The sequence below is a fragment of the Alternaria incomplexa genome (genome assembly GCF_024043165.1).
Source record: "Alternaria incomplexa strain BMP 0042 chromosome Unknown scaffold_18, whole genome shotgun sequence".
Classification (NCBI taxonomy): Eukaryota; Fungi; Ascomycota; class Dothideomycetes; order Pleosporales; family Pleosporaceae; genus Alternaria; species Alternaria incomplexa.
In genome coordinates, this window is record NW_026249867.1 from 69,032 (window position 1) to 91,092 (window position 22,061).

The 22,061-nt window shown below is 52.2% G+C and overlaps 10 protein-coding genes and 1 non-coding gene across 11 annotated transcripts; 2 read left to right on the plus strand and 9 right to left on the minus strand.

Moving 5' to 3' along the window:
* Nucleotides 1-1,784: 1,784 nt before the first annotated feature.
* Nucleotides 1,785-3,025, minus strand: J4E90_009873 (uncharacterized protein; the record flags this gene model as incomplete). Its single annotated transcript, XM_051439391.1, has 3 exons — nt 1,785-1,874; nt 2,170-2,465; nt 2,608-3,025. The coding sequence occupies 3 exons, from the start codon at nt 3,023-3,025 to the stop codon at nt 1,785-1,787; spliced, it is 804 nt and encodes a 267-aa protein (XP_051286608.1).
* Nucleotides 3,026-5,017: 1,992 nt separating this feature from the next.
* On the minus strand, nt 5,018-5,510 carry J4E90_009874 (uncharacterized protein; the record flags this gene model as incomplete). Its single annotated transcript, XM_051439392.1, has 2 exons — nt 5,018-5,470; nt 5,502-5,510. The coding sequence occupies 2 exons, from the start codon at nt 5,508-5,510 to the stop codon at nt 5,018-5,020; spliced, it is 462 nt and encodes a 153-aa protein (XP_051286609.1).
* A 386-nt stretch (nt 5,511-5,896) lies between these two features.
* On the minus strand, nt 5,897-7,571 carry J4E90_009875 (uncharacterized protein; the record flags this gene model as incomplete). Its single annotated transcript, XM_051439393.1, has 4 exons — nt 5,897-6,832; nt 6,887-7,098; nt 7,150-7,426; nt 7,473-7,571. 4 exons carry the CDS (start codon nt 7,569-7,571, stop codon nt 5,897-5,899), a joined length of 1,524 nt encoding a protein of 507 aa, XP_051286610.1.
* Nucleotides 7,572-7,843: 272 nt separating this feature from the next.
* J4E90_009876 (uncharacterized protein) lies at nt 7,844-9,491 on the minus strand (the record flags this gene model as incomplete). The annotated part of the gene is made up of 2 exons (XM_051439394.1): nt 7,844-9,404; nt 9,460-9,491. 2 exons carry the CDS (start codon nt 9,489-9,491, stop codon nt 7,844-7,846), a joined length of 1,593 nt encoding a protein of 530 aa, XP_051286611.1.
* A 780-nt stretch (nt 9,492-10,271) lies between these two features.
* J4E90_009877 (uncharacterized protein) lies at nt 10,272-12,081 on the plus strand (the record flags this gene model as incomplete). Its single annotated transcript, XM_051439395.1, has 4 exons — nt 10,272-10,598; nt 10,653-11,317; nt 11,368-11,632; nt 11,683-12,081. 4 exons carry the CDS (start codon nt 10,272-10,274, stop codon nt 12,079-12,081), a joined length of 1,656 nt encoding a protein of 551 aa, XP_051286612.1.
* Nucleotides 12,082-12,168: 87 nt separating this feature from the next.
* Nucleotides 12,169-13,742, minus strand: J4E90_009878 (uncharacterized protein; the record flags this gene model as incomplete). The annotated part of the gene is made up of 3 exons (XM_051439396.1): nt 12,169-12,988; nt 13,041-13,636; nt 13,689-13,742. 3 exons carry the CDS (start codon nt 13,740-13,742, stop codon nt 12,169-12,171), a joined length of 1,470 nt encoding a protein of 489 aa, XP_051286613.1.
* A 795-nt stretch (nt 13,743-14,537) lies between these two features.
* Nucleotides 14,538-15,578, minus strand: J4E90_009879 (uncharacterized protein; the record flags this gene model as incomplete). The annotated part of the gene is made up of 1 exon (XM_051439397.1): nt 14,538-15,578. One exon carries the CDS (start codon nt 15,576-15,578, stop codon nt 14,538-14,540), a length of 1,041 nt encoding a protein of 346 aa, XP_051286614.1.
* Nucleotides 15,579-17,386: 1,808 nt separating this feature from the next.
* J4E90_009880 (uncharacterized protein) lies at nt 17,387-18,022 on the minus strand (the record flags this gene model as incomplete). The annotated part of the gene is made up of 1 exon (XM_051439398.1): nt 17,387-18,022. The coding sequence occupies one exon, from the start codon at nt 18,020-18,022 to the stop codon at nt 17,387-17,389; it is 636 nt and encodes a 211-aa protein (XP_051286615.1).
* A 1,119-nt stretch (nt 18,023-19,141) lies between these two features.
* Nucleotides 19,142-19,967, plus strand: J4E90_009881 (uncharacterized protein; the record flags this gene model as incomplete). The annotated part of the gene is made up of 2 exons (XM_051439399.1): nt 19,142-19,485; nt 19,562-19,967. The coding sequence occupies 2 exons, from the start codon at nt 19,142-19,144 to the stop codon at nt 19,965-19,967; spliced, it is 750 nt and encodes a 249-aa protein (XP_051286616.1).
* Nucleotides 19,968-20,344: 377 nt separating this feature from the next.
* Nucleotides 20,345-20,481, minus strand: J4E90_009882. Its single transcript has one exon. It is a non-coding gene; the product is annotated as a tRNA-Arg (tRNA).
* Nucleotides 20,482-20,910: 429 nt separating this feature from the next.
* Nucleotides 20,911-21,741, minus strand: J4E90_009883 (uncharacterized protein; the record flags this gene model as incomplete). The annotated part of the gene is made up of 1 exon (XM_051439400.1): nt 20,911-21,741. One exon carries the CDS (start codon nt 21,739-21,741, stop codon nt 20,911-20,913), a length of 831 nt encoding a protein of 276 aa, XP_051286617.1.
* Between the last annotated feature and the right edge of the window lie 320 nt (nt 21,742-22,061).

Here is a 22,061-nt window from a genome sequence, read left to right on the forward strand (position 1 = left end):
CGTTCCGCCACACTCTCACCAAGTTGCGAGTCGAGGGGGCAGCTAGCAAGAAGAAGGCGGCGAAGACGTCACTGATGATGATGAAATGGGTGAGCTTCGTGAACAGTTCGACTTGGTCACTCAGCAAAAGGAAGACGAAGCCAAGAAGCTGAAAGACTTACGCATCGAGCACATGGCCGCTGTGACCCTCAAAGGCAAAGAGCGCGACGACATTGTATCTCGCTATTGATGGCGGCGGCTCAGCAATAGGTCAGCGAGATGAGGGTGCAAGTCGCAGCAGGACGAGTCTTGTATAGCGCCAGATAGCGTGAGCTCGTCCGGGAAGTAATTTGGTAGATCCGGCCCAAGTCCTTTGTCGCGAGGGGTGTTGTGAAGTGCGACCGACCAACCAAGCTACGGCGAGTAGCTAATGCGGCGGGAGAAGACTTCGACTGAACCCGACGTAAGTCAGAACTTCGTGAGGGTTCGTGAAGGCGACGATAGCGCTGAGTGGGGATATACAAGATGCTATTGCCTCGCGACGAGCATACAGTGCGCCCTTGAATGATTGTGCCGCAACCTAGCTAACCTTGTCGCAGTAAGCAAGTACGACAAACGGTTTCGTTGCAGTTAAATAACTCTGCAGAAACCCCCAAGTCTTCGGAAGATCATGGATGTCCTTTCCAGCCAAGGAAGTACAAAAACGGCGATTGCCCTCTTGTACCTTGCCCCCTCACCCCACCCACGACGGTCAAGGCTACCTCATGTTGCCACGAGCTTGCCCTGAATGGTGAAGGGCTCGGAGATAGGGCGAGCGTCGAGTGATGTTGAGAGTAGTGAACACTGAAGCCATGACCGATATCATGGTCGGAAGGGGTTGACGAATGGGAGGAAGCCTGTACTTCTTTGGTGAGTGCTACATCGCTTCCAGGATGTGGGGTCAGAAAAGTGACAGAGTGCCACTAAGGCGTTGTCGGCTGCGCACTTACTTGAACTTAATCTTGTGAGAGAACCTGAGGGCTACGTCGTCCTCTCGGCCTGACGAAATAAACGATACAAGGCGTCACCAAGCCTTTGTAGGCTCCCAGCTTGCCTGAGCCTTCCGCCTGGAGACTTCACTAGTGAGATGTCGGCCTCTGGGTAATTAATTCGGAGGCTCTCTGCACACGGAAGGTGCTAGTTATGCTTGATATTGATTCTCTCTTGGAACCCACCTGCGAACTTGCAGCCAGCGTGTTAGGTAGCAACACTTTCTTAGTTACCGCGCAAACACCACTAGCACCCTGGGGGAGCACCTTGGGGAAGTAACTTGGGGAAGCAACTTGGGGAGGCAACCCAGCGGAGTGATCCAGGGAAGCAACCTAGGTAGCGAACCACCCGCAGGAACCACCCGCAGGAAGACCCTGGTGAGTACCTTATAAGAAGGTGGCTCATGGAGGTGGTTCGTCAAGGTGCTTCCCCAGGGTCGTTCCCTAAGGTATCTCCCCAAAATATTTAACTCCGGTGCTTCGATACCGTAGAACAAACAGCGTCGATCCAACGAAAAAGTCAAAATGCAGTAAAAGACAACTTCTCTCCATCCCTCCATCCCTCCTTACCTATTTGCGCCTCAACTCAAGCCCAATTCCCCTCCACCAAGAACTTAAGACTCATATAAAGCCCTACTAACAACCAACACGACTAGACACAAGCCCATCTCTAAACCAACCTCCATCCCCCGGAGCGGGACGCACCATATCTTCCGCCTCTGCGTCATCACGGGCCCGCTTCCTGGTCCTCTGGTTGTGGTTTTGGGAGTCTTGGACCTATAGTGTCTGGAAGTCGCCAGCGACAATGTCGAGGTCTTTATCCGCGCGCCTGTACTCGGCGTACGCGGTGTTGCGTTCTTCGGGGACCTGAATGGATGCACGCAGGAGTGGCATGGTAGAGGAGGTGGTAGAGGAGTTGGTGCAGGTGGCGGTGATATGACGGGGGACGGGGAGGTGGTACACCGCGAAATTTGGCGGGCTAGATGGAATTGGTAGAGTGGGTGTTGTGAACGACCATGTTTGCTTGACGCTCTGCCTAGCCTAATGTCTTTTCTAACATGAGGGGGGGAGGGTAGGTGAGGCTATGGGGAAGCGGTGGAGATTGCATCGGGAAGTCTTTTTGTATCCGCGCTCGTCTCATAAAAGTCCGATTACACCTAACGTGTTCTGGAGGGTAGAGGATCGAATCAGCGCGCTTAAACTCTGCATACGCGAGAGCCTTGTTGTCGGGGAAGTCAAGCGAGCTTCGAACGAGAGACTTGGTCGCCGAGCTCAGACACACTGCTGTCGCCTTCAGAGGTAGGATATACTGGGACACGAGGTCCGCCAGCCATACGAACCTCTTGCTGTACGTGCTACGCAGTACGGCGTCATCCCATTCGACTTGAGTGATACCGTCTCTGAGCGTCGGGACAGTTTCCAGTGCTGCTTCGGCGCGACCAAGCTCCACTGCCGCGTCTGGGTGGTTATGCCTATGTGAGTTCAGATCGCTTCTTTCCAGGGTTGTACGCTCAGCGCTCAGCGGAGGGAGCGGCGCCCCCCGCCGCTGCCTCACCAAGCAGAGTTGGTCGATATCCAATCTCATAAACAATGAACGTACCCAAAGTGCAAGACCCGGAGAACTCCCACAGATAGCTGACAAAGACATCTTCAGTCCAGCGCGCATCCCAGAAGGCGACCTGCTCGTCCTCCGAGAGAGCACAATACATGATGCCTTTCTCTCCAGCGTCTGTGATCGTGCGGACTACGTTGCAAGTTGTGGGAATGATGCCTTCTCGATGGCCGCGGAGGGAAGCGAGCTCGTCCCGAGCGCCTTGGAGTTCAACTTGTGTCACGCCGTCCTTTGCCGACAAGTCTTCCAACGCATCTTCTACAGTCTGGATTTCTGCCTCTACTCCCAGGCGGACGTGTTCTTGATGGGCGCGCAGAGCTTTCTTGCTCGCTTCGCGGCGCGTGAGGTGTAATGCGCGATTCTCAGGCGTCTCGCCCTCCGGGATCAGCTTCAAGAGCTTTGACATGCGGTGGAGGTTGTTAATGATAACTTGATAGTCCGACCAGCATGTCTCGCCCTCGATAAAAGCTTGAAGCCACGAGGGAGTTCAATCCAGTTGGTGGTGATGGTGTCGACAGATTTCTTGATCACATTCTCGAGGTGTCCGGCATTCGCCTGCGGGCCTCCGAGGATTGTGGTGTAGTGGATTGGATCGACTTGGGAATATCTAGCCATAACAAGCTTCATCATGTTCCGCTGGACCTTGTTGCTGTTGGGCTGATTTCCTGGGAGGTTCTGCTACTCGTTGGCTGCTCTCGCAGGGTCTCGCTCGTTCAGATCTGACATCTTGCCTGTCGGCATAGTATTGACAGTGTCGACAACCTTCTTGATCGTATGCTCGAGCCTCCCGGCTTTTGCCTGTTGCGGGCTCTGAACAACGTAGGTGGTTTTGTAGTAGCCAGAGTCCACTTTGGGATATCATTCTGTTACTCACCAACCGCATCGTATTTCTCTAGGTCTTCAATGTTATTCAGTTAGTCTCTAGGCATCCGCTCGTAGGCCTCCGCCTCTCTTGAGGAATCTCATTCGCTAAGATCTAATCGTATTGTAGGCTCCGAGCTCAGTCATTCCAACTTCGCACTCATACTGCTCGGGTTATTGATGTAGGCTTGGAGATCACCCGTCTGGGTGTGCTCGATATGGATCCTGACCGCTTTCTTGTAGGCGCGCTGCAGAGCTCGGCGGTCGGTCCTCTGCAAGGCAGTCTCATTTTGCTGTGGTATCTTGAGCATGAGTCGAAAGCGGTTGAGGTTGTTGATATGTGCTTGAAGATCGTGCCAATCGGTCTCTCCCTTGATGTAGGCTTGGACCTAAGAGGACAGGCCGATCCAGCTGGTCTGCATGGTGTTTACCATGCTGACTACAGCCTCTACGTCCTCACTCTTACTGTCGTTTTGGCTCACGCCCAGAATAGTTGGGTAGTGAACCGGGTCTACGGCGGACCATCTCGCCATGATCAACTTGACCGCGTTTCTCTAATAGTTCATAGTGTTGCACCGTCTGACCGATCTCTGCTGTGTAAAGGTCTTCTGCCCTTGATGGCTCGCGCTCTTTCAAGTTATCCATGCGGTAACTTGGCAGAATAGGGCAGCTGATCGGCCCAAGGTAGTATGCTGGGGAAGATGGGAGCGTCTTTATGATGGAGATGGAGATGATGAATGTAGGTATAGATTTGAACATACAGTTAATATCAATGGAATATTACCGAAGAGAATCCGTGGTATTGTTTGTCTAGTCTCGCTGTTACGAAGTTACTTTGTGTAGACTATAAAGCGAGATATCGTGCAAGCTGGGCAAGTGTAGGAATGATCTCGAGGCATACGATGCTGGGGAAACGAGTGGGGACACTTAGCAAGGCCAACCCTCGGAGCATTTACAGCACTGCTGTCGTACAGTTGCATCGAGTAAACTATCACGTCTACTTATATCTCACTTGTGCAATACAGAATGCGGGGCTCTAGCTTCTTTGTAGATGTCTGGCTCTGGCGTTGTTCCACGACGACGTTGACACCAACGTCTGTCCTCTCGAGCTCTCGAGACCAGTTCTGAGCCATCAGGACTCCATCCTGAGGGCAAACGAACCCCGTAGAGTCACGCTGCTCATAGAGATCCAAGTCAACAATCTACCCAGTGTGTGTTGGAGATGGTGTTCTCATCCCATTCACCCTCGGAATCCGGACAGCTACCGCTTGCGCCGAGCTTGTTCTTCAGCCTGTTTCTGGGCTTGTTTCCGGGCTTCTTCCCTGCGTTGGTCTATTTGTTTCAGTCTCTCCTGCACCTGCGCAAGACTTTGTTTGAAGTCGGCTGCCCACTTCGCATTTCTTTCTTTCTGTTTCGCCTCTTCTTCCTGTTGCTCAACCCTATTGTTGTATAGATATCGGTCTTGAATCTTGCGATAATCGTGGACGACGGATCTTATTTGTTCGCGAGTCAGGGTAGACCAGAACTATTAAAGGCGTTAGTATACTGCAGTCTTGTGTGAAAAGTACGACTTGGGGATAACACTTGCCGGACCAGTTGATGTTGGAGCATCGGTTGATGAGGCGGCTTTGATAGTCGGCACGGCGTTGGTTGCTACGGGTAGCGTGACTGTGACTGTAGTAGGCGCGGCTACGGGTAGCGTGACCGTGACCGTAGTAGGCGTGGCTGTCATCTGGACTGCTTTCGCCCCTAGCGCATATGAACAGCGTTCGGGCGAAGAAGATGGCAGAAAGCCACATATTATGACGGCGGCGAAGAGGAGCACAACGACCACAAACGACCCGTAACACCCGTTCATCTCGCGTTCGTAATCCTTCTTCTGGTTCTCATTCTGGTCCTGAAGGCTTTTGTTCTGATCCTGAAGGTTCTTATACTTGTCCTGAAGATTATTCATAGTCTGCCGTTGGAGATCTAATCTGGCCTGAACTTCCTGCGCTCGCTTAACGAAGTATGGAGCTGACCATTCCCATGATGTCGTCTGGGTTGCGGAAGTAGCTTGAGCTGGGGACGTGGCCTTTGCGTTTTTGGTCATGGCTGCGTCTGGTGTAGATTTGATTGCTGTGTGTGATAAAGAGCGCAGAGACAGCCTATGTAAGGGTTAAGATGTGTAGGAGGGAGGAAAAGCGAGATCGCTATATATTCGAAAAATCCAGAAGTTGATTCTCTGGTTCCATCCACTCCATCCCATGGTACTATGATGACCTGGAGATAACGAGCCAACCATACCTTCCACAACTCACACGATTTATCGCGAGTGAGAAGTATCGCAACTCTGAGAACCTATGTCCCTTTCCGTTTTCCATCAAGGTAGGCTAACTCTTGTCCCACCAAATCTACCTTAGTAATCGCTTCGTCATTACAATTCATCCCTCTCGTTACCGTCTTCTCTCGCAATACTCTTCGCCTCGAACTGATCGTCCTCTGGCGCGATTCGTCTCAGTCGGAAGACGCGAGCAGCGTGACTCTTGACGTCTGCCTTGAGCCTACCGCCAGCCTCAACAACGCCGATCTTCTCGCCAAACAGTCGCGGGTCCTCTTGAGCAAGACCCTTGGCGTAAGGGGTCTCGGTGGCGTTGTACCAATTGGCCTTTGACAAGATCGATTCTCTCTCCGTGTGCGAGGCTGCTGCGAGGAGCTCTTCAGCCGTTGCTTCGGGCATGCGATGGGCCCAGAGGTCGTGGATGGCCCAGTCGTACTTTACGTGTGGGGCTGATCCACCGGGTCCGTACGGGATGAATATCTCGGCGAGGGAGACGCTCATCTCCATGTCTTCTCCACCAGCGTTGAGCAAGATCACGACTTCATCGCCGTTCTGGAGATGGCCTGCCCACACGTGCGTCTCGCCCATGCCCCACTCGTCTTTCGCTACGCCTTCCGTATCCCTTCGAACACGCGTTACGCTACGTCCATGGGGATCTTGGCTCAGCGCAATAATGGCTGGGTTGTTGATGATGGTGAGAGCGGAAGCTGGCATGTTGCGCAGGTCGTTTCCAAGGAATAGTGGAGACTTAATGGCGGCCCACAGAGCGAAATGTGCTTTGTACTCTTCGTCAGTCATACCGCCTTGGCCGACCTCAAGCATGTCCAGATCGCTCCATCCACCGGGGATGCTGCGGTCGGCAAAGGGCGCAACTTTGTTGAGAATGAAGAGGACTGAGCAATGTGTGCCGGGTGCTACGCAATTGACGTCGCCCGGCGATACGGTGTTGCATCCACAGAGATCATCCGGGCGCGAAAAGGAGTCGTAGATATCGCCCGTGATACGCCAGCTGTTTGAGATACTCATTCCCCACTATTAATGATAAGTGTTTGAACATCGCTGGGTGTGGTATCAGGTGGTGCTTACTGTGTGGACAAGATCCTCTCCCCAGTTGCACAGATTGAGGAGAATGTTCCTTCCTGTTGATTTCAAAGCATCTGACATGACTTTGAAGCGGTTGAATGAGACCGAAGGTGTGCCAACACGACCCATGTGGTAGCAGCTGTCGTACTTCAACATATCGACACCCCAGCTTGCAAAGCTTTCTGCATCGTCGACCTCGTGGTCTAGTGAGCCCTCTATTTTGAGTCAGTTTGATGCAAGAGGCATGTTTATTGGATTTATCTTACCAAATCTCGCACATGTCATCTCACCAGCGCTGCTGTACATGCCAAACTTGAAGTTTTGGCTATGGAGATGATCCGAGATGGACTTCAAGCCATTGGGGAATTTATCGAGAGCCGGTTGAAGCTTTCCCTTCTTGTCTCGACCCTTTGGGTTCTGCCAACAGTCGTCCAGTACGACATAGTTGTAACCCAAGTCTCGCAAGCCTAAGCTCACAATCTGTGCGGAGGTTGTAAGGAGTAGATCTTCGGAGACGTCGCATCCAAAAGCGTTCCAGTTGTTCTGATCTTGTTAATGACAATTCAAGAGTAAGATGCAAATGTCTTACCCAGCCCATTGGAGGGGTAGTAGCGAGACCATTGTTGATCGCTGTCGCGCTGCCCAGCAGCGTCGTGACCACGAGAATGGTGCTGCGTGATAGAGCCATGACTGGATTGCGAAGATGATTCTTGCTTCGAGCAAAGAAGCACAATTCAGACTCTTTTTACACGAGTGTACTACTTCAAGTGGACCGCAAACGTGAGCGACGGACCCTGTCGCCAAGCCCTGGCTCTCTTGGGGCTCCACACTCCAGGAAAGCTCGTAAGTTTCGCGACGCTAATTTCGGCTCCACCAGCTTGAGCCGTAATGAACCACTTCGCTGCCGTACTGGTTCTCCAGGATTCCCAGCGTGCTGCTTAGAATCTTGGTCGCGCATGATCACATGGACAGGCCTGAATAGCACGACAATGGGGATTGCCTGCTCAATGCGAGCAACGCTTCGTACTCGGGGTCGTTATCCCTTGGCTCGAGCTCCATATGAGGGGCAAATTGGACCAGGAAGCGCAACAGCCACCGATCAAGCACAAAGCTGGTCTCTTTACTTCGGAGACAGGTCTGGTGGAACGCCCGAAGACGACTCATTGCACCGTCGACACTCGGCCAATAGGTCTTCAGTCGCAGGAGTATCTCGAAGTTGCGTTCCAATCTGGTCTTTGAGATGCGTATCTGGCTTTCGTCACCAGAAAAGAGCAAGGTGTGGATCTGAACGGTGGAAGCAACGACAAGGATATGCGAAACTGCCGGATACAAGACTTCGCTCCCAGGCGTGGACTGTGAGCGGTAGACGAGGGCGCAAAGTCGGGCGGCATGTTGCTTGCAGGCATCAGCATATCGTCCGGAGTCGGGTGACGCTTCGATTGAAGATGACAAGAATTGATAGTTCAGGAGTAGTCCGTAGTGGTAGTAGCCGAGATACACAGCTACAAACATACGCCCAAGGCCACGCGATGCGAAGGCTGTCAGATTTGCTGGCGTGTCACGCATATGGTGCGGGACTTCCTCCAACCAGATATCGAGATCGCGGGATAGTTCGCGTATCCCTTTCTCAAGCGGTAGGCCTTCAAGGTGTTCTGACACGCACAGTCGATTGAAGTCGATGATCCTCGCCAGAATCCGATTGAGCTTGATCATCTCCGCGAGAAGAGGTGAGGTGATGCCATGCGTTTGATCGCGAATAGCCCCGTCGTTCATCATAGAGAACGGTATCTCATCGATTGGAAGAGGCACAGCAGTGTCAAATGGCATGATTCGCGGTAGTCTCACTGCAGTGGATGACCAAACGTCTACCATGCACAGTGTCCACCAAGTTCTGATGTTGACTTCGCGTTCTACCAGACTTGTGACGGGTCGATTCGGTAGATCGAGGGCCAGACAAAGTCGTCCACCCATGCTGTAGTACATGTTTTCAACATCAGTCTCACCACCCGCGGCAGCGTATGCTCCCAGCAAAACGCATGCTTGAATTGTGGTAGGTGTGAGGTCGCGCATGTTGAACAACCTCTCGCTTGCCTTGCGGTAGACCTCGCCTCTTTCTCTCGGATCAGTTTCGTCGAAGAAGCTGTCGGTAGAGAACCTGGCAGCCAGCGCACATATCGCGAAAAGCACGATAGACGGTACTCGATTGTTTACGACATCGTCCATGAACGACGCCTTGTGATACATGGAATGAAACTGGTCGTGAATGTAGTCGAAGTATAGCTCCACCAGCGCCTGCCTCAAAGCAGTCGGTGGCAGATCGTCGTGACCTTGATTTGGCAGTGCTTCCGCTTGGTCTGGGAGAGCGCGATGTACCCGACTCAGTTCTTGAAGTCTAGCCCGGCGTTTGGCATAGTAACCTCCCTCTGGGGGGCCTTGGAGACACTGCAGACCATGTGACAAGCAATACTCGCATGCCGTTGCGAGCCCGCCTGTTGGGTAGATGCATTTCCGGCGTCGGGTACTTCCAACCGAATTAGCGGTCGCTCGCCTCCACTGACAACGTGCAAGATGCTTACCGGCACGCTTGGCAGGCGGATGGTTTGCGCATAGCTTGTCGGGCTTGCGCAAGAACCTGGGGATGGAATGCAGGAGGATGAGAGCGGAAACCTCACGTGGAAAACTCGACGCCACGGGTTAAGAGGCGGGTCTGCATGGCTCGTGCAGACACATTGCCTCGGCTAGCGTGACATCGGAAGTTGGAAACACGCTCGGGCTGACAGCGGGCAGTTCTCACAAAACAACAACAAAAACATTCTGGTAGGCTCAATCGAGGACCCTGCCCTGCTCAGAGCATTACGTTACTTCCGTCGTCTCTTCCGTCGTCTTATGAGAGCTAATGTTTTATGTTATAGCGTATAATGAGAAGAGAAGGGTTGATGCAAGTCCTACTTCTGGGCCCTGGCTTTCTTTGCAACACTAGAGCCGGGACGGGTCCGCCAAGTGACGATGTTAGCGGCGGAAAACTTTGAGGAAAGCTTTTTTGAAATTCTCTCGCGATCTGGTGCCCGGGCAAACCTCGTCGGTGTTCTGATTGGCTCCATTTGCGCACTTGACGCCTCGTCTCCCCATGGGCACTCTTGTCCTGAATGTCTTTCCCCGCAACTCACCGCGGTCTTGCCCCATTTCGGTCATTACCGGGGCCTAGCTTCCCAAGCCCTCGGGCTAGCCATTTGACTCCTGTGATGGGTTTGTCTGTCAGGCATGCATACCACAGCGTTGGGGACTATATAGACCGCAGATCCGTACTTGTGGTTAACCTGCATCTTCTCAATCCATCAACACCGAAGACCCATCTTTGATACCGGGCACACTCTGGATTCAATTCGATATGGCTTCAGTAGAGAAGACTACTGGCCATGTGGCCGCCGAAAGGGTCACCTCTACGCAAGGACACAACACCGGAGACGACACCAACGCGGCTATCAACAATGAGCACAATATGTCCGTCCGACAGTCGTTGAGGTTCTGGTGGAAGGCCATCGTCTTTTCTTTCGTCATTTCGCTTTGCGTTGTGATGGAGGGATACGATACCAGTCTCATGAACAAATTCTTCGCCTTCCAACCCTTCCGCAACAGATTCGGCGATGAAGTCGATGCGGATGGCAACAAGCTTGTGTCTGCGAGATGGCAAACTATCATCCTCAATGGGACACAGGTACGCAGATCCTTGATGAGGAAGTCGACGGAACGAAGTCTAACACACGCATAGGTCGGATGCATTCTCGGTCTCATCATCAACGGCTACATCACTGAATGGATCGGATACAAGAAGACCATGATTGCCAGCATGCTGTTCATGACTGCTGCCATCTTCATCCCGTTCTTCTCCACAGGATTGGAGATGTTCCTCGTCGGAGGTATCATCCAGGGTCTTCCATGGGGTGTCTTCCAGACACTTGCAATCTCGTATGCTGCGGATCTCTGCCCTATGCACCTGAGAGGATACATGACCTCGTGGATCAACATGTGCTGGGTCATCGGCGGTCTTTTGTCCACTGGCATTCTCACTGGACTCATGCAGAACACCACTCAATGGGGCTACCGCGTTCCTTTCGCTCTCCAGTGGATCTGGCCCATTCCCATCATCGCGGCTACCTTCCTTGCACCAGAATCGCCATGGTGGTTGGTCCGACAAGGTCGCATCGACGAGGCCAAACAAGCTATTCGCGCAATTACGACACCCACAGAAGGCATCGAGTTCGACCTTGACGCGCACGTGGAGATGATGGTCGTCACCGATCAGTACGAGAAGCAAGTCGGCTCTGGAACCAACTACTGGCACTTGTTCCAAGGAAGCGATCTTCACCGCACTGAAGTCTCGGCTATGGCTTTCATCACTCAAGCTCTTTGTGGTGTTCCCTTCATGGGCTTTGGGTAAGTCTCTACACTACTGGCCGACAGATGAAACATACTGACTTGAACAGAACCCAGTTCATGCAAGGTGTAGGCCTCAGCCAGGATGATTCTTTCCATCTTACTATCGGACAAGACTGCCTGGGTCTCGTTGGATGCTTCATTGCCTGGTGGATCATGACACGCTTTGGTCGACGACCTATCTACCTCGTTGGATTGACTGCCATCTTCATCATTCTTATGATCGTCGGTTTTATCGGCCTTGCACCACCGACCAACAAGAGCGCCAGTCTTGCTGGGGGTGTTTTGATTATTCTGATGATCTTCTGCTTCCAGGTAAGTCACTCTGCTCATCAAGCCACTAAACCAAAGGCTAACCTAACCAGCTCTCTCTCGGACCCATCTGCTACTCTCTCGCCGCCGAAATTCCATCCTCGCGCCTCCGTGTCAAGACGGTCGCACTCTCTCGTGCTTCCTACAACTCCATCGTATTCGTTACAAACACTATCATGCCAAAGATGGTTGGCAAGAACGACTGGAACTGGGGCGCCAAGGGTGGCTTCTTCTGGGCTGGCATTGCGCTACTGTTCATCCTTTGGGGATACTTCCGTCTTCCCGAGGCGAAGGGCTTCACCTACTCTGAGCTCGATCTCATGTTTGAGCACAAGGTTTCTGCACGCAAGTTCACGCGCGAAGCAGCGGATTCACTGAAGCCTGCTTTGACGGAGACTGCGATGCAGTATGAGAAGCAGAATGGTGTTGAGCGCGTTGAGTCGCATGCATAGATCTTAGTCAAGTTGGTCGATAGACATCTTGGTCAGTTATGCCGCGACTGAGTAGACTTTCATGCTCTGCCGAATAATATACTATCTTCAATAACTGAACTCCCTGTCCATTCCCGTTGCATCCGGTCCCAAGCGTTGCAATCTCTTGTTTCGCCACTGGTAGTAAAACCTCAACCCAACACAGCCGACAGCAACCATAACCAACATTCCAAAGTTAGTCCAATGGCCCGTAGGATAGCCTCGCTCCTTCTCGTTCGCCTTGTAGATCCAAACACCGACAATCTGACCTGGAGCTCCCCAAGAGACGTTCAATGCAATGGCCAACCCTGCAGCAGCGGTGCTGTGCATGTTGTTGCTCAGCCATCCTAGCAATGGCGGAATACAAGAGAAGGCTCCACTGGCTGCAACGATTAAACATCCATAGCGCGCATGGAAGGATTCAGCTGGAAGAAGGGCTGATGCCAGGAAGCCGATTGCTCCAATGGTAGCCAGGACAGCTGAGTGCAATGCGCGGGCGTTGAAGTAGTCCGATGACCAAGCTGTGACGATGGAAACCACGTATGCGACGGCGTAAGGTGGCACTGTCATGAGCTGTGCCTGGAGGTTCTCGTAGCCCAACCCTGCGGTAATCGTCGGAGTGAAGAGAGAAAGCGAGCTGAACGGCGCTGAGATACCGAAGTAGATGATGTAGTGCACCCAAAGTCGGCCATCAAGTAGGGTTGCTCTTGCGGTTTCCCAGTTTAGTGATGGTGCATCGCCTTTTGATCCTTCTTTCTCGAGCCGTGCGACTGCTAGTGCGCGATCGGATGTCGATAACCAAGAAGCTTCTTCGGGATAATCGGGTAGAAAGAGCCACACGGCTACTGATGAGACGCAGGAAGGAATGCCTTCGAGGATGAATAGCCATCTTTGTAGAAGTCAGTACCGTCCTCACATGTGGACTATGCATCAAGACTCACCTCCATGCAGAAAGACCCTGGACCTGCTTCATATGCCCAACGCCATACGCAATCGCACCACCAAACGCACCGGCGAGCGTGGCACTCGCTAAGATGATAGCAACACGCATACTCCTCTCTTGCGCACGATACCAAAACGTCAAATAGTACACCAACCCCGGAAACAATCCCGCTTCAAACATACCCAACAAGAACCGCACAGCGGTAACAGTCGCATAGTTGTTCGCGCCACCCAGCCCAATCGTGCACGCACCCCAACCAAACATGAGAAAAGCAATCCAGCGACTGGGTTTCAATTTCTTCAGGAAATAATTGCTGGGCACTTCGAAGACGGCGTAAGCGACGAGGAAGACCATGAGCGCAATGGTGTATTGGTAGTTCGTCATGTTGGCCTCTTGCAAGAGGGATTCTCCTGCGTTGGCATTGAGAGTTTTGGCATTGCCGATGTTGGATCTGTCGAGGAAGCAGAGGAGGTAGATTCCTGCTGTGAGGGGGATGATGCGAAGGTCTTGTTTCCAGACTAGGGCGCGAACGGCTGTATTATCGTAATCGCTTGCTGCATCTATGTGTTGAGAGTCCTGAGAGTTTTTGGAGTTCTGTTGACGGTGTTAGAAAGCAAATCATGAACATCGCCGAATGAATTCATACCGAAACCCTCTGCAAGTCTTTCTCGCACGCCTCGACATCGTTCGGAAGCGCCATCTTGCCGTCCGCCTGCCCGTTTTCTCAGAAAAGACAATGTCGCAACGCAAACAGAGAAGCAGCAAGCAAGGCTGCAGACGAAGCAATATGCAAAGACATTGGCACCATCTTAAGCGCCACCAAGCAAATGCTTAAATCGCTTACCACTCTTCCGCTTACCATCTGTTGACCCTTTGGATTAACGCAAGAAGGAAGGGATGAGCGGGCTAATGCGGTTTCGTCAGTAAGCCCCGCGCTGGAGAGAAGTTATGACTAGCCGAATGGCCCGAATCACCAACGATGTCCCTGACAGCAGGTTATCTTAACAAACTTTCAACGAAGTAGAGCTCGGGAGATGCGCACTTAAGGCAGATTAGGATGTGGTCTTGTTTGGCGCTAGGTATTAGAGTTGTACATTGATGTACGAAATACGAGGTGTTTCGCGACAGAGTCGAACGCGTCATCGCGGTACCGTGGTGCTGGCTCTTTATTACGATACCTCTTATATGCGACTTTACGGACCGGTCGGCCTCCGAAGTCGAAAGATAACGCGTCGCATATTCCAGTTTCGTCTCTTTCACAGCTATCATCACATGGAAACGGGTTCGCTAGACCGAGGCTCTCTCTCAACAAGCTAGATTCGATCGAGGTACAGATCAGGGCGAGCTTGCTGCAAAGAACGAGTGGAAGATCTGGAATCCTTTGAATACCTCTGGGTGAGTCCTTGTATTGCTGCGATGCTACTCTATCTATTACAGGTCCTTCGGATATTATCATAAGCTGCTTTGTCCACGCACCGAACAGCTTCTCTCGAATCTACTCGCCCAGGTTCTGCTGGAAGAACGCGGTGAGCCTGTTGAACGGGATCAAGTCGACGCGATCGTACAGGTCCACATGTCCGGCGCCCGGAATCCAGATCAGCTCCTTCGGCTCTGCAGCAGCGTCGTACGCGTCCTGACTGAACTCGCGAGAGTGTGCCATGTCGCCGGAGATGAACATCACTGGACGGGGAGAGATGCTATCGAGGTCGCTGAAGGGGTAGAAGTTCATGAACTTGGTCTGGCTGGAAAGCGTCGGGTACGTGGTGAGGTTTGGCGCTGATCCTGCAGGTGTGAACTCTCCGCGAGACGTGCGATAGAAGTCGTAGAACTCGCGTCCCACTGGATCGGTCTCGTTGGTGACTGCCTGAGGAGTTCCGCCGGTGTACTCCGTCTCTCCACCACTGGCTTCGACCCAGCGCTGCGCCGCCGCGGTCGCGATGACCTGCTTGCGTTGTTCGAGGCTCTGAGCTCGCTGTAGACCGTTGCGGGTTACTGCACCCATATCGTACATGCTTGCTGTTGCGATAGCCTTTATACGCGGGTCAATTTTTGCTGCACTCAGAACGAATGAGCCGCTGCCGCAGATGCCAATGGCACCAATTCGCTCGCGGTCGATGTAGTCCTGGAGGCCTAGGTAATCAACCGCAGCGCTGAAGGTCTCGGCGTAGACGTCAGGATGGACGACATTGCGCGGCTCGCCGTCACTGCCGCCCCAATACGAAACGTCGACTGAGATAGTGACGAAACTCTGCTCAGCCATCTTCGTAGCGTACAGGTTGGCGGACTGTTCCTTCACAGCCCCCATTGGGTGGCCAACAACGATGGCAGAAGCATTGATGGTGCGATCGAGGTTGTCGGGTAGAAAGAGGTTGCCAGCGACGGTCATCTGGTAGAGACTGGGGAAGGTGATCGGCCACATTGTGACGTTGTCGCTGCGGTAGAAGTTGTTGGCTCCATATGACATATTTTGTGCCGTAGCAGGAAGCATCTGAAGAAGGGCCACGAAGGCTACAGATGTGACGGCGGACAACGGCATCTTCTGAACGTTGAGATGGTAGAATGTATGCTGAGTCGATTGGCGTGGATGCGAAAGCTATGTGTGATGCTCTTCACGGTCGCAACACACCGTTCTTATATCTCATTAACATGAGCTCCAGTAATTTGCACTGCCATGTCTTGCGTCACCCTATCTCATGGATATTGTGTTGAGACCAGGGCGTAGTGGACGTTTTCCTCCGCCCTTCTCTCGCCGCTGAGCTTGGCATGCAAAGAGCTGACATGACGATGGCCGAGATATGTCGGCCAGCACGTCCGCGCACCAAGGTTGATAATGAGAAAGGACTCAGGACTCCTAAACTAGTGTCGTTAATTCCTTGGTTGGCGCCAGGTCGATGGCAAGCAGAGATAGTAATCAAGGTGACTAGTACATCAGTAGAGGCAGGAAGCACAAGATGACAAGACCGATGCAATTACCGTACGATGCTCAGCCACGATGGAAGGTGGTGCTTGCTGTTGCGCGTTCGATATTGTTTCTGTGAAAGTGACGTCTTGGCTCACTGCAGCCAGCTGACAGCCTTAAGTCCATCTGCCACTAAGTCGAGATAGGCTTAGTCTGTGCACGCCGCACGTGCATCACGGCCCTTGGCCGTCGTCTACCAAGATTCTGTGCACGACCATCATCATCCTTTGATTCCATCATCGCAAGTGGAGGGACTACTAATATCCATCACAGACCATGCGCTGCTAGTTATCGCGTGCAAAGAAGCACGATCGTCAAGGCTCTCATTTCCCGAAGAGCTTTCCCGTCAAATCGCGTCCATGCAGCGGCCACTCCATCACGCTCGCTTCGCGTCCTCCTTCGCTCTTTGACAAACCTCCGACGATGATGTCTCAATGGCATCCAGATTACGATACAGCATCTGCCATGCGAATGTAGAAAGATTGTCGTCGGTCAATGAGACCTTCAGCGCTTTGTACAACAAAGTAACAATGTCACCTGACGATATGTATCAGAAATCCTTTACGCTACATTCACAGTGCAGTTGAATGGGTAGATTTAAGTGGCGCGTGCGGGTTCACGATCAACAGACCAGAAAGCCCTTCCTGTACCGAACACAGATTTCCCAGCCGAGCATCAACAACACCATGGCGCCTAACTTTATCGCAGAGCGCGTTGAGCCTTGTCAAGGCTTACCAGTCCACATCTTGATGTGCGGCCACACCGTCCAAGCTTCCTTCCTCCACCTGAAAGAGTCATCAAAATGCGCACCGAACTGCAGAGACGTCAACATATGCACGCACGCCGAGCCAAACTTTCTCTGTCCTACATGCTATGCGTCTGAACTTCACCGCAAGTACCGCAAATTCATGGATGACTGCCGGGCCGAAAATACGACAGGCACATATCCAAAAAACCTGTATGCCACTGTAGAACGTACCGACGGAGTTTATAACGCACTTGACGATTTCGAAAACCAAGAGCACTCCCTCTGGTGCGAAGTGGGCCTGGGGAAGGTAAAGTTTGAGAAGGCTGCGGTCATCAGCTACAAGAGGAAGATTGAAGCTAAAGGGCTGAGGGAATGCAAAGTTGTGGATGAGTGCGCATAGTATGTTGATTATGCACGAGATGGACGTAGCGCTGCCTTGACTGTGATATAGACCTGATGCCTGAGCTTTCAGACCGCACCATCTTTGTTTCAGGTACTCTTTGCTAAAAAAAATACAACAACTCCGTCACGGCATACATCGTCTCCATCATCATCGATCTCATCAAAAATGGCTAGCTTCTTCGGTGACCAGCTCTTATCGCTCGTTTTTTAAAAGTTTAACGGGACAAAATCATTATCAAGTCCTATCCTCGTAACGTAGATCCCAGTTCGCCTTCGTCTTCTCCCTATCGTACTCCTTCCCCGCCCAGGGTGTACCACAGATGTGCAAGTGAGCGTACGGCGTTTTGTCGAACATGACCCAGGCACCCTGGTCGCGAATTGTATCCGGGAACCCATCTCGTTCCGCTTCAAACGGCCACAGGATCATATAGTGCGGCCCGATCGGAATAGCCGGGCTCGTTCGGTCTGCCGGATTCGTGGTAGTGTGCTGATTCGCTCCGCACAACATGTATATGAGACCTGGCGCAGTGTTCGTAGGTGCTGGCTTCGCGGCATACGCATCTTGAATCCATTGGAGACCCATGGGGTCGGCGCACATGGGAACGTTTCCAACCGTGTTCTCGTTTCCAGGGAAAGCTGTCCAGTGATTTGTTCCTTCTCGTAGTATGACTAGTTTCCGATCGGGGCCCCAGTGGCTCCAGTCGGCGATGGTGGCATTCTTGGTGATGGATATGGGTCCAGACGCCAGAGCCCGGTTGATCTTGCAAGCTAATGCTTCTTCTTCTGGAGTGGGTATTTCGCCTTCTCCTCGAGGGGTCAGTGGGTTGGGTACGCAGCACTGGAAAGCGCTGTTGTATACGAAAGAAGCCATATGTGAATGTTGGGAATGTGGTGTATCATTTCTCGATACTGTAGGAACATGACAGTCTATATACCTAGCTAGTCACCGGGATAAAGAAGGTTTGAACCGTTCTGATGGGTACATAGTGACTAATGATCGCGCCCGAATGCTTATGTCGAGTGACCTCGGATTTCAGTGCGAGAAGCGGGGACTGCAGTGGTCGAAAGTTCATGACTATTGCGACATCCGTCGATCCGTCATATCGACCGACGCGTCCTTGCGAGGATAGGACCTTGTGCGACACGGTGGCAACAACGGTGCAGTCTTTTCATTGCGCTGGTGCCGACAGTACGCAATATAGACAAATTGCGCGTTCTTTGCCTCGAGTTTTGGAGAGCGCGCGACGACGCGATGTTTGATGTTTGGGGCATGCAGACGCGTGGACGCGTACCTCCATGGGCAGGTACGCACAGGCCACATCGCTGTGCGAGCGGAAGTCCGGGTACACCTTCATCGCTGTTGACTTGCGACATGCACCAGACAGATCGCAAGTCTAGTCGCCCAGCAAACACCGCTGTCTACTAACACATGAGAAAGTCCAGTATCTAGATCTCTACTACTGCCATCGCTACCATGCAGCTAGGCGATGATCGTCAGGGAGGGGTCAGGGACTGACGTAGACACCATCGAACACCTCTCACGACGCGACGACTGATACGACTAACATGACCTCGGGAGATTGAATGGGAATAACTTACGGCCGTAAACGGTCTGAACTTCCTCCGGACCTCACGCTTTACGCTTTACTCCACAGAATGACCCATTACACCAGATGGGATTCTGCTGAGTAACACGGTACACAGGATTGAACCTTAGAAGCTAGCGCTTACCAATAAGATGTTGTAGGATGCCTAGGTAAAGAGTACCCCAGATTACTGATCGACTTCACTTCGAACTTCTTCCACATCGTGATGCTTACGAAACATTGAAGCTGCGTAGCTATCCAACGTACCTTCCATAACATCAGCTGTCCTTGCTCATATGGAACACAAATCCATATTTTCTTATTACAAACAGAGACGAGACGACCCATCTTATCTACAGCGACTAGCCCACTCTCACAATACAGACATCGAAAGCGCAACAGCCATGACCAATAAACCCATCGCCATTATCGCGGGTGTCGGCTCAGGCACCGGTGCATCCCTCGCGCGCCGCTTCGCGAAGTCCTACCCCGTCGTTCTACTAGCCCGAAACCCCTCAAACTTCGATGCCCTCGCTGAAGAAATAAACAAGTCCGGTGGTGAGGCTATCGGCATTTCCACGGACGTCAGCAGCGAAGAGAGCGTGAAGAACGCGTTCGCGAAGATCAAAGAAGTCCATGGCGGGGCGCCTGTCGCAGCGATGATCTTTAACGCAAGTGCGAGGCCGTCTAGGAAGCCATTTCTGGAGTTGACGACGGAGGAGTTTGGGATGGGGTGGGAGGTTAGCGTGTACGTTATCCTGGATGGAGTCTATGTCATTCCAATGTCCACATGTACACTATACTAACAGATCTCAATCGTGTAGAAAAGGAGCATTCCACATCGCCCAAAACGCAATCCCGCTCCTTCTCACCCACGTTCAACCAAACCCACCCAGCGGCACCTACCCACCAACCCTTATCTTCACGGGCGCCACGGCCAGCGTGAAGTCAAACGCCCAGATGTCATCTTTCTCGACGGGAAAATTTGCTTTACGTGCCCTATCTACGAGCCTCGCGAAGGAGTTCGGTCCGCAAGGCGTACACGTCGCGCACGCGGTCATTGATGGTGTGATCGACATCGAGCTTACGAAGAAATACATTGAGGGAAAACCGGAAGAGGCGAGTATTGGGAGTGAAGATATTGCAGAGGTTTACTGGGGGCTACACACTCAAGGACGAAGGGGCTGGGTTAACGAGGTTGATGTGAGGCCTATGCTGGAGAAGTGGTAGAGGAACTATTAAAGTATAGATGGCTAGAGTAGTGTAGAACACTATGAAGATTTGACCTAGCAAGAATGAGGCTCTCTGCGCAGTTAATCTGCTGTTGGAAGGCCGATTGCGGGGTAATGCTGCAACGAGTGCGTCAGGCAAGCATCGTCAAAGTCTAGCAGCCTTGCTCTCTTAAGGCACAAAAAGATGCAAAAAAAAAAGACCTTCTCAGCTCCTGAGCCGCGGCGTTGAGGCAGCGAGGTACATAGCCAGGTCGCACTCACACTCCTGGTTGCGGGGATCACTTGGCGGGGTCGATCAATTCTTTCCTCGTCTTGTTCTAAACTTCATGCACCCACCGCTACAATGCACTACTTCATAGGTAGGCAAAAAGAAGACGAAGCCCATGGGGATCGAACCCACAACCTGATGAACTGTTAGATAGTGCTGGGATGAGAGGTGATTGGTGAGGTGTACCTTTGGTGTTTATGCTTTCTGACCGAAAACCAACGCGCTACCATTGCGCCAAGGCTCCGAATAGATTTCGATAGAGAATTTTGCAAATACAACGTTTATATCATTAGCAAAACAAATACTACAGCAGTTTGGAAGCCAATCTTTTTGACCTAGAACGCCCCATCAATGAAAAGCCAAGCGGTCGTCCCATAGAATATGTGCTATCTTCGCATGAGGGGCAGTGTGCGTCATGCTAATGCTTTGACACATCACTACGCCCCACATCGAACCACAATCTTCGTGTCGCTCCGCAGCTTCATGCACACCACTGGAAAACGCGGTACAGATGGTCCATTTAGATAGCAGAGTTGCTAGACAAGACATTTATTGCTTACACGAAAGTCCTACACAAACGCTTCCACATGCGCGGAGTTTTCCGTACGCCAAACTTATGCAATCGCTAATCAACACGACAACTTACACGCCAACAACACTGCTTTGCAAGCTCTCAATTCCGTGGCTTCCTCCATAACTCCTCCGGGTCCAGTTGCCGTGTTGGAGACACTCCACTACTCGGCTGCGAGTACTCAATACCACATGCGCCGCGATCCAAAGCAAGCGTGTTCAAGTTCCAATGAAGCTGCTCATCCGGATCTGTCGCCAGACTCGTTCGGGTACGCCCTTGTGGCTGGTAAGGCGTTTGCTCAGCGTTTGAGTTATTCGACGCCATCAAAGAAAGAGATAGTGTGTCAAGCTCGGTCGCAAAGTCCATCTCCTCTTTGCTAGTTTCCAGCGCAGAGCAAATGTTGCTCGGTCGCGTCTTGGCCTTGATTTCCAACTCGTACAGTCGCTGATCGCGCGAGAACTCCGCTTCGAGCTGTCGGTGCTCGGCATACCACTGCTCGTACTGCTCCTTGCTCATCTGCCCCATAGGAGGGTAGGTCGCATTGTGCGCCGCTTGCCGTTGTTCCCAAATCTTCGCTGCTTCTGCTTGGATGCACTCGTTACAAATGAATGGCGCGTCAACAGTATCGCCATACGGATCGATGCAGTTTTCGCCACAGTCCTCGACAAGGTCCGTCCGGATACGGTGAGAGCAGAGTAGCTGGTGATAGAGACGACCTTGGCACGGCGCAAAACGCTTGGTCCGAATGTTATTAAACGTAGAGGCGGGTATTTGTTGCGAGGTAGATGAAGAGGCGAAGGGGTTGTTTGCTCCTTCGTCCGGGGTGCTCGTCCACCCCCATCGACATGCCATTACAAGATTTGCGTGAGACATGGTGTCGTCGGAGACTTTAGAGTTTGGCATGGCCCTAAAGGCACTGTTCGAAAAATCCATAATGAGGTTGATCTCCAAGTTGGACTTTTGAAGTTTGCAGAAGATATACGGGTGGCGTCAGCTGACAACGCGTGGTTGCCTTGAGTGATGGTATTAATTGGTCCTTCGAAAGTTACACAGTATCGAAGTGATTAATGTTGTGCGATTCCCGACGCGAAAGTGATCAAGGTCTGCGTTGAATAATCGGCGCTGTTCCTGTGGTCGCGTGGAGGTGCATCGTGTGTGCACAGAGCGCTAACAGAGTGTGACGCTAGCTATCGCGAGGCGTTCACTCTATGGTCCCCGGCAGTGAAAGGGGTATTGGCAACTCTGGTGAAGCG